Here is a 10,076-nt window from a genome sequence, read left to right on the forward strand (position 1 = left end):
GATATACAATTGGGGATTTTCCCCCCGAAAAATAAATTAATCAACATTGAACAAAGCAATGAAAAGCTGACATGATGGAGGGGCTCAGAGCACCAGGCTATAGAAGCAAGGGTCTGGAAAGAGAAAGGAAGAAGCAAGCAAACTCTAAACAATTCCTGACTCAGACATTCTAAGTCAGAGACGCTGTGTCCCTGAGGGTCCTGCCAGAGGTGGATATCCGCTTAAATTGCTGCTTTTTTTTTTTTTTTTTCCTGTGAGACACATCTCATGGTGTGTTCATTTTGAGGGAATCCCATGAAATACTCAAGGTGTATTCTAACAACCAGGCACTGTCAAAACAGGGGGCTTTGCTGCACTGACACCCTGCCCCTGGGAAGGGTGCCTTAAACCAAGGTCTCTCAAGGTTGTAAACTGGAAGGGACAAGGCTCGCCTTCCTCCCCAGGACTCATTCTCTTAAAAGCCACTAAACCATAAAGCAACCCTGAAGACAACAGGCAAAGAGCCATGACAGATAGCATGCTCGATGTGGGCTACCCACTTCCACAGTAGAAGGAAATTCTGGGACAGGCTCAGTCCTACTTTCCAATTTGTTTTGCTGCTGATTTTGAGTTTTCTTTTCAAAATCCAGTTGGTTTTCTTACATCCTAGGAGCAAAGACAGGAGGTAGGCCCAGAGCCCCTGCACATAGCATTGACATGAAGGAGGTCTTATAAATCAGTGGAAAATCAATAAATCCTATAAGGTAGTTTCTACTCTGCAATATCACCAAGGGACAGAGCTAATGCTTTTTTCCCCACCACCATCCTCATTTTTCTGTTTAAAAAAATCCTCTGCTTAGGAATGAACGGGCAATCAAAGTTGCTGAGTAAGTATTTCAACTATCTAATTTTATTACTTTACAATTGACGTACCTTCCCTCTGGAAATGTTTGCAATTAATTAATTAGTAGTAATCTTTCCCAGGGGACTAATTTAATGAAATCTTTCCCATTCCTACTTTAAAAAAAGGGGGGGGGGAGCTTAGGGATATCCAAGCTATAACGAGGTGATTGCTCCAAAGTGGGTTTTGAAAAAATCAAGGGATCTATTTATTACTGTAACTTTTTATCACTAAGTCAATCTGGCAATGACTTTAATTCTTTTTCTAACTAGGACTCTCCCAGTTTGAAAGCAGGGTTTCTCCTGAGGCAGTCTGAGGTAGCAGCTGGGTTTGTAGACTTCTCTTTAGTTTGTGGCCTCTGTAAGCCCCTTGCCTATTCTGCGTACTCTGTGAGAGGTGACCAGGTGCTGAGCCTCAGGTGTCATTCTAAAAAGGTCACTGGATGTGTCCTACCAGGCCAGAGGCCAGAGGCAAGCTTTTGGTGTTGAGGGGTTTCCTGCAAGAGACCCCAACCTTGCCTCAGTTGTTAAAGTGCCTCTGCCAGGCAAGAACTAGGAGCTCTCAGTACCCTCGAGTCAGTACTCTTGAGTTTCAGTACGAAAATAAAACCTTATCCTTGGGCAACCCCCACCCCGACCCCGGGAGGAGGTGTAGAAAAGATCTAGGCTGTCTGAAAACTGTCAAGTGCACTGCGATGTGACCAGGCGACAGAAAGGAAAGGCTTTTCAGGGTTGCAAACTCCACCTGGTGCCACAGCAGCGCCGCCTAAGACCTTTCATCACCAGTCTTCATGCCCCTCCTCTTCCTTAGACATCTTGTCCAGTGCTGGAGTCTTCAGAAGGGAGCCAGTGTGCAAAATCTATAGCACTTGCTAACTGGCCACCTCTGTCCAGGAGTCTTGCAAGCTACCCCCTAAGCCCAGGGGCATCGTAATGTTTTGAGAAGCCCCACGAAGGGATTTCTTACACCACTGGGCCCAGCTGGGTGTCCTTGGCGCAGCTCCCTCCGGAGCTCTCCATTGCGGCTCGCCAGCGCCACCCCCAGAGGAGCATGGTGGTAGCCGACCTGCCCTAATGTCTCTGTCCCGCTTCTGGGCTCTGGGCGGACACCGCGGGCGGCGCTCCGGAGGCAGCCGAGCCTGGCCTTCTGCGGAGATGACCCAGACTCTTGGCTGGCAGCCTACAGATGCCAGGGATCAGACTTGGAGCCATCTGTGGGAGCTCTCTAATGGATGCCGCACCTTTGTCTGGAGGGGGCGCTCGTCGGCCTAGCCCAGGACCAAACATCTGCAGAGATGCCCAAGGGGTCAAGGACCTGACCAGAGCTGGAATCAGCCAACGCTTTTGGGAAACTGATACCCAAGCCAGATCCCCAAGGAGAAAGATGGGCTGCCCAGAAGGCTCCATCAAAGCTGCCCGAGCTGGTCCAGCCCTACGAGCTCTGAGCCGGCGGGGCCAACAAACTTTGGTGCAGCAGAGAGGCAGAGATGGGTTGGAGGCTGGTCCCGCGAGCCGCTGCTCTCCTCCACCTGTTCCGGCTCTCCCTCCGCCCAGCCTTCGCCCACCCCACTCCCCCACCCCATCAGAGTCCTCATCTCTCCTCTCCCTTTTTCTCCGCCCCCCTCCCCCTTGCCTGACTTCCCTACTTTCCTCCGGGCTCTTCTTTTGTATTCTCTCCTCCCTTGCCGCCCAGGCTTGCGTCTCCTCCTCTGAGCCCGGGCCGCAGGGGAGGAGGCGAGCACGCTGCACCCTGGGCCCCCGCGGCTCGCAGGGAGGCGCATCTCCCACTTCTCCCGGGGAATTTGGAGAGGGTCTGTGTGCGCGCGCGCGTGAGCTGGAGGCGAAAGCTGGTAGGATCTAGCGGCGAGCAGAGGGTCTTTGACGTTCCCCGCCCGTTGCACAAACCTAGCAGAGCAAGAAAGAGTGTGCCTGAGAGTGCGCGCGGGCACACGGGCTGGCTGCCCTTAGCACGCTCGGTGTCCCGGGGCCCCGGGGCCCGAGGTCCCCTTTGGCGGCCCGGGATTACCGTGACGTCACATTGAGCCTCTGGCCACCTTGGACTGGGGCACCTCGGGAACCTCACAGTCTCACATCGCGCCGCACCTCACCTCGCCACCGCGCGCCTTTGGCACCCTGCGCCTTCTTCCTAACTCTGCCAACCCATGGGCCCTTCTGGCTTCTGGACCCCACAGGCCGCAGGGGTGCCTTCGCAATCGCAAGACTCGGCAGTTCAGCTACCTTTGGCTCTGCCTCCAGTCCCTCCCAGCGGGCTAAGAAACTGGAGCCCAGCACCTGCAGCCCTATAAGGAAACCAGACGTCGCGCAACTGGGGTCATCGAATAGCCGAGCTAAGCGGGGGACTCGAAAGGAAAGGGGGAGACGAGTCCCAGAAGGCCAGCTGCTATGGCCTTCCCGCCCTTTGGACATCCGTATGGCGGCGCATCCCAGGTGAGTAAGTGCTTTATTAGGGGGGGGGGGGGGGGTAGAGGGATGCCCAGTTCGTGTGCGCTGGCCTTTGAGCTTTCTCTTCTTCGTGACCCAAGGGAAGTCAGAAGGAAAAAGGACCAGGAAATGTTACCACCGCAACCACTGACATCCTGATGCCAGTCTGAGAGCTTTCACTCCCGAGTGCCACCTGAAAACGCGGGCACTCTAACCTAGCTCTCTGCGCGAGGTGGGTGGGATCTGAGGGATCTTGCAGTCAGGGTCCAGCTGGTACCAATTTGTGAGGTGTCCTGGGGACTCTCGGGAGAAAACAAAAGCGCCCCAGGCCAGAGCGCTGGCACCTCACTGCTGGTTTGTGGAAGTCTGCTCGGATGCCCCGCTCCTTTCTAAGCTCTCTGCTTCTGCTTCCCTCCAGTTTCCAAACCAGACTGCTGTGCGGTGGGGAGGATTTCCTTGGAGAATTCTGAGGATGCACATCACTATTCACCATTTCCACCAGGTTTAGTGTCAGGTGGACCTTTGACCTGCTGTGGGATTTTGGATAAGTCCCCTACCCTGTGATGGCTTCTCTTTTAGTACAATGGGGGCAGGAACGAGACGCTGATGGTGGTTTTGAAAGCTAACCTTTAAGCCAGCTTTTATAGAATCCCATGGAGAGGGACAGGGATTTGGTCTCATTTCCAGAAGGTCTCTAAGGCTGTGGAGCCTTAGCAATGGCCTGGGTGCATCTCTAAGAGGAACTTGTATAAGTTGCCCTCAGAAAAGCCTCATGCCAGCAGTCAACAGAGGGTTCTGCACCTGGTGGTATTTGGTTACTAGAACGAAGGAAAGCATCACGCCGCTAGCTTCCTTGCTACCCTTCTCTGGCTAGAGCCAGTAGATGGTGCCTGCGTTTGGATTTTAAACTTCTAACGACTCCTTTCCTGTTCTTGTAGTTTCTGGTGTCTGCAAGTTCCAGTGCCACTTGCTGTGAACCGGCCCCTCCTCGGTCGGTGTCAGATGTGGCCTCAGCCTCCACCTCTGCCTCTACTCTTTGCTGTACACCCTATGACAGTCGGCTGTTGGGCAGTGCTCATCCAGAACTGGGGGCTGCCTTGGGCATTTATGGAGCACCCTATGCAGCTGCCCAGAGCTACCCTGGGTACTTGACCTATGGCCCAGAGCCACCCCCACTGTGTGGTGCGCTGGTGAGTAATAGGATGGGGGGCCTAGAACTACTCACTGAACATTGGGGTTTGGGAGGATGCACAGGGGAACTGTACTGTGACCTTGTTGCGGGGAAGAAATCTAAGTGGGACAGATAATGCTGAGAAAACAGCACTGTGGGTAAGGACAAGTTCAAGCTCACAGCACTTTACAGTTTGTAGAACTTCATACTGCTTAGGAACCGTTTGCACTTCTTTTAACTCTGCAAGGTAGGTAAGTCATCATTGCCCTGACTTACAGGGGTATAGTTGAGGTGCAGAGATGTTCAAGCATGCAATCACAAGCATGCAAGAGTCAGGAATATTTCTCCCATGATGATGCTGGGGAGGGCCTCAGCAGGTGTATATGGGGTGAGGGGCCCAGAAGCTTTAGCCATTGCAGTAGCTGGTACTCAGTCACTGCTTATTCTGTCCCTGGGACTCTGCCAAGTACTCTACCAGCATAAATGACTCTCTTGCCTCAGTCTTAATAAAGGAGAAACTGAGGCACTGAGGGTTTAGGAAGCTATGTCCAACATTGCACAGCCAATGCAAGGGGTGGTGATAAGGTGTCGATCCTACAAGGGTACCTATATTCTTTGCCTGTGTGATCCTGAATTCTCTTTTCCTCTCCACTAGAATCCCCAGTATGAGTTTAAGGATGCTGCAGGAAGCTTTACCCCAAGCCTGACCCAGCCAGGGGCTTATTACACCTATGAGCCAACTCTGGGGCAGTATCAATATGACAGGTGAGAAATTGAGGAACAGAGCGGAGCGTGGTGGCTGGCCTCCTTTGGTATTCCTCCATCTCCTGCATTCTCCCTAGGGAAAGAAGGGAGGAGGGAAAAGAACTACATTTCCAGGCACCTGGACTTTCTACTGGCCAAGCCTGTGGCTCATACCCTGACCTCTGAGTCCTGTTCTGCCCACAGGTACGGTGGAGTGGAGTTGGGCAGTGCTGGCCGCAGGAAGAATGCCACTAGGGAGAGCACCAGTGCACTAAAGGCCTGGCTCCATGAGCACCGCAAGAACCCGTACCCCACCAAGGGGGAGAAGATCATGCTAGCCATCATCACCAAGATGACCCTCACCCAGGTGTCCACCTGGTTCGCCAACGCCCGCAGGCGCCTCAAGAAGGAGAACAAGATGACGTGGGCTCCCAAGAACAAAGGTGGGGAGGAGAGGAAAGCAGAAGGTGGAGGAGAAGATTCTCTGGGCTGCCTGACCCTGACCAGTGACACCAAAGGTACAGACCACCTGCCCACCTGCCTACCTGCCCACCTGCCCACATTAAATATCAGATCCAAAGCCGCCTGTGCTACTATAGATTTTCTTTTAAAATGCTCCATTTATCCTTGCCTCGGGATGCATCCCAAAGCCCAGGGCCTTTGCACAGCACCTCACAGAGAAATGGGGTAGCTAAGGCTTTTCCTCAACTCCAAAGTGTCCTCTAAGAAAGACTTCCCACCTTCACTCAAGATCTCAAGTCCCTCCTGATTTCCGCTTTGTTCGCTTCCCATTTTCTGCACTTTGTCCCTGCCAACCCCTCTAGAAGGTCATCTCCCCTGGAAGTCGTTTTTACTGCTGTAGTTCCTAGATGTCTCATGTCAAAATGATGCTCTGCACACGTACATATTTGCTGGATTAAATAACATGACACCAGTTACCCGTGTGTGCTGAAGTTGAAAGAAAAGTGCCTCCTCCTTTTATAGCCGAGAGACTCCAGCAGCGCAAAGTAGCCTTTCCATGGCTTAGCAAGGGGTCCAGAAGATCGGAGGGGCAGGGCGGGCGAGGAAGTGCGGAGCATAGTTCCCTTGGGGCAGGCAGCCAGCATTGGAGCTAGGAAGAGCAGCCCGTTGGTGGCAAGAGAAACGTGGTAGTGCAGAGCGCGAGCGCGCGCGTCTTGCTAAAAGCTTCTCTGGGTAGGACATTCCCGGGAGTTTCCCTAGAGAGTGCTAGGCTTTTCTCACTAGCTCTTGATTTCCTACAGATGCTACTCCCACTCGGGAGGCCCAGGGGCTGCGGCTGAGTGACCTGGAAGACCTGGAGGAAGAGGAGGAAGAGGAAGAAGCAGACGAAGAGGAGACAGCAGCCTCAGCAGCCCGCAGGCTGGCCGATTTTCATAAGAGCGCGCAGTCTCTGCCTGCGCCCTGCGCTGCCACTCAAGAGGGCCGCTTGGAGAGCAGAGAGTGCTGCCTGGCGGTACCCGGCTTCTCTTACACTGAGACCCGATCAGAAGCTGACTTCACTACAATGCAGCCAAGCGGCCCCACGATGATCGTGCACTACCCAAGCGGCCAGAAACACCGCATTTGGTCCTTGGCTCACACTGCGGCAGCCAACGCTGTTGAAGGTGCTCCCCCAACTCCGCCCAGGGCCCAAAGTCCAGAGGGCCACTTCATTCCCAGACAGCCCAGCTCCATCAGGCGACTGCTGGCCCCTAGAGACTCCAGAGGAGAAGAGGATTCTTGTACAGCCAAAGCTTTTGGAAACTCCACATTCACCCTGCAGGGGTTGCCACTGAACTGTGCGCCATGCCCGAGGCGGAGAGAGCCTGAAGTGCGGTTCCAGTATCCATCTGGAGCAGAAGGTAGTAGGACCCCAGCGATGCTAATAGTGCCTGTCCAAAAGATACTCACCTGTCACCTTCCCCAGATCTAGGGGGAAAGTGTCCACAACACTCTCAAGGTCTAAGCACTCTCAAGTCTAAAGCCAAATCATAAGGGAGGGGGGACCCAAAAATCACATAGTCTTTAAAGAAATGGACAATCTAGCTCCATGCAACTGCCTTATAAATTGCACCAGGCATGCAGGTCTCTCTCTCCTTTTGGCCTATGCCCTTTTGTATGATTAATTGGCCTCTGCTTGGCTAGTTCTAAGTATGTTCTAGAGTTGCTCTGGCTTTGGGGTGTCTGAGGGAGTGGGGCCATGCACACTGTGGATTAGTGGTCAGTCACTGCTCCTTCTGGTCTCCTAAAAGACCTGGGCAGTGCAGACATTCTCTGCATATTATAACTTGGAAGCCAAGGACCAAGCTGTCCCTGGGGGATACTCCCAAAGGTTTGACCACCACCGCCCCCAGTGTGGCAAGACATTTAATGTCCCCCTCCTCTGATGTGCCTCTGATGAGGGCCTGGTGAAAGAAAACTTCACCACCAACACAGAGGGACGTTCCTTAAGCACTAGGTAGCCTCCAGCAATTACTTGCGTCAAAATTCTGGTTTTTGTAGTAATTTCTCTCAGGATTAGCTCTTGGCTTAGAAAATTGGGTTACATTGTTATGTTGAATTTATAGGTAAGTAGCCCAAGCATTGCCTCTGACAAGCAAATTGACTCTAGACCTTGGCTTCCCCTGGAATGGGACACAGGCTGACCTCTGCTTTTTCTAGAAATTGTGGTCAAGTGGCCTTCGGGTTTTAATCAACCGTTCCTCTCTCAGCAGGTTAGTGCAATGGCTGCGGTTTGCAGAAGAATTTTGGAAACAGCTGCTTCTGGATTTACCTTCATATTAAGAAGCTTCCAGGCCTTGGCAGGGACGGGGAGCTTTCACTTTGCCTAAGAAAGACACACAGAACCATCCTAGGAGCTATTCTTGCACACGAGGCTGGGGCTGGCCAGGCAGACATGCACCTAATCAGACTTGGATGGGGAGATTGCAGGACACCTTGGGGGAAAGCACTCTGTGTGAGCAGTGTACCTTGACCAAGTCTCTGTTCCTCTCTGGTTGGAGGGCCTAAACAGCATCCCCACTCACCCACCCCTGCCTGGCCTGCTCACTTTGTAACTTCCTTCCTGGAATGGTCTCAAAGGACTGTTTGTGTCTCCTTTCCCTTCCCAGTCCCCAGGCTGTACCTTCAAAATAACCAGCTGAACCCACAGTGTGCAGCCTATCAATGCCAGGGACCCTGGGAGAGGGCTGGTGGAGCTGGAGTGGGGTTCGGAATTGCCACAAAAGGCTTCTGGGGACAGGGTTGGGGGCTGCCAACATCAGTTCTGTTAATCAAAGGGAGCCACACCCTCAATGCCCAAGACATAGAGACTCTCCAAACTGTGCCAGCCAGCAGCTGAATATTTGCTGAGAAGCAATTTTTGTTCCCTGGGGCTGTAAACTTACCACCAAGGGAGACTTGACGTTCCCTTGGCTCACTTTACTGGAATGCAACGGCGGCGAAGTGGGGCAGCACTGAGGGGTTGGTAGGGACCACAGAGGGCATATTTTCTGTTTAAGCTCAAGGATCAATCCTTTCCAGTACAGGCCAACCAGTGGGAGCTGAGGGGCAGGGCAGGGGCTTTGTCTCCTCGTCCCTTTGTGAGTCTGTCTGGAGTGGAAGTTGGGGGAGCCTTCCACAGAATGCAGGCTGGATGAGGCTGCTGGGCCCAGGGCCCAGGGCCCAGCTCTAGATGACTCAGCTTCAGTCAAGGAGCAAAGTCATAGCTTCCTACATAGGTGGAGCCCAGGAGGGAGCCCCCCAAGAACTCATGGGGACAAGCAGGGCGAGTTGGTGTGCAGCGAGAACTTCACCCTACAGGCAGTCTCCTAGTCTCAGGAACCGGACCACTCAGATATGATGAGGCTGGTTCCCTATTGGGTGACACCGTCCAGATCAGTGGAGCAGGGGTGGTGCTGGAGGGGAAAAACATCTTCGTCTAGGTTCCTTAAAGGCCTTTTGAAGATGTGGAAGAGGAATTTGGACATTTGGGGGACTATAGATGGAAAAAAAAATTTTAAACCTTCAGAATGGAGCAGATGGTGCAAAGGCCTATAATCTCAGCAACTCAACACGGGAGGTAGAGGCAGGCAGAACTTTGTGATTTCAAGGCCAGCATGGTTTACAGAGTGAGGCTCAGGACAGCTAGGGCTACGCAGAGAAAACCCTGTTTTTAAAAACCAACCAGCCCCCAAAAGCCTCCTCAGATGAGGAAACTAAAGCCCAAGCAGGGAGCCAGAAGAAGATCTCAGGTCCCGGTTTGATTGACCCTAGCCTTCTGCTCCGGTCCAAAGCCCTCTTTTGGTTCCCTCTCATCTCCTTTGGGAAACCCCTTCGCTGCAGTTTGGCTCTTGGGCAACAGCTGCTCCCGCCCCGCCCCACCCCCCAGCTCCCCTAGGGACTTTGCCGTCGCCCTCGCTGACCTGAGGCTTAGGGTCCGGAAAATTAAACTGCGAAAAGATAAACATTATTTCCAGTCGGCTTTGCCGGATTAACGCATGTAATAAAGAGCATTAGCTGAAGGTTTCTTTCAAGGCGCTCTCCACTGTACCCCCTCCTTGGTTCAGGTAGACACTCCACCCGCTCCCCAGGAGACTGCAGCAGAGGCTGCCCATTCTCCTTGTAGGGGCCAGTCATTTAGAGGCCGGTGGAGGGGCCTTTTCGCATTGAGTCAGCATTAGGAAGCCCAAACTGCAGATGTGAGCCTGCTAAATCCAACGTCAGAACCAGGACTTTATCTCCAACTAGGCAAAGTGAATCCTGGGAAAGGGGCGGGGCTGGAATGAGATTTGTTAGTCCTCTTTCCAACGCTCAAGGTCTTGTCCTGAGCTAATGGTGAACCCCAAGGCCTGAGAATGGC

General features: G+C 53.0%; 1 protein-coding gene across 1 annotated transcript; it reads left to right on the forward strand.

Moving 5' to 3' along the window:
- The first annotated feature begins 3,112 nt into the window (after positions 1-3,112).
- On the forward strand, positions 3,113-9,711 carry Irx6 (iroquois homeobox 6). The gene is made up of 6 exons (XM_051169344.1): positions 3,113-3,327; positions 4,260-4,511; positions 5,148-5,257; positions 5,441-5,754; positions 6,499-7,098; positions 9,560-9,711. Exons 1-6 carry the CDS (start codon positions 3,283-3,285, stop codon positions 9,709-9,711), a joined length of 1,473 nt encoding a protein of 490 aa, XP_051025301.1. The 5' UTR covers positions 3,113-3,282.
- The last annotated feature ends 365 nt before the right edge of the window (positions 9,712-10,076 follow it).

The sequence above is a fragment of the Acomys russatus genome, chromosome 26 (assembly GCF_903995435.1).
Source record: "Acomys russatus chromosome 26, mAcoRus1.1, whole genome shotgun sequence".
NCBI lineage: Eukaryota > Metazoa > Chordata > Mammalia > Rodentia > Muridae > Acomys > Acomys russatus.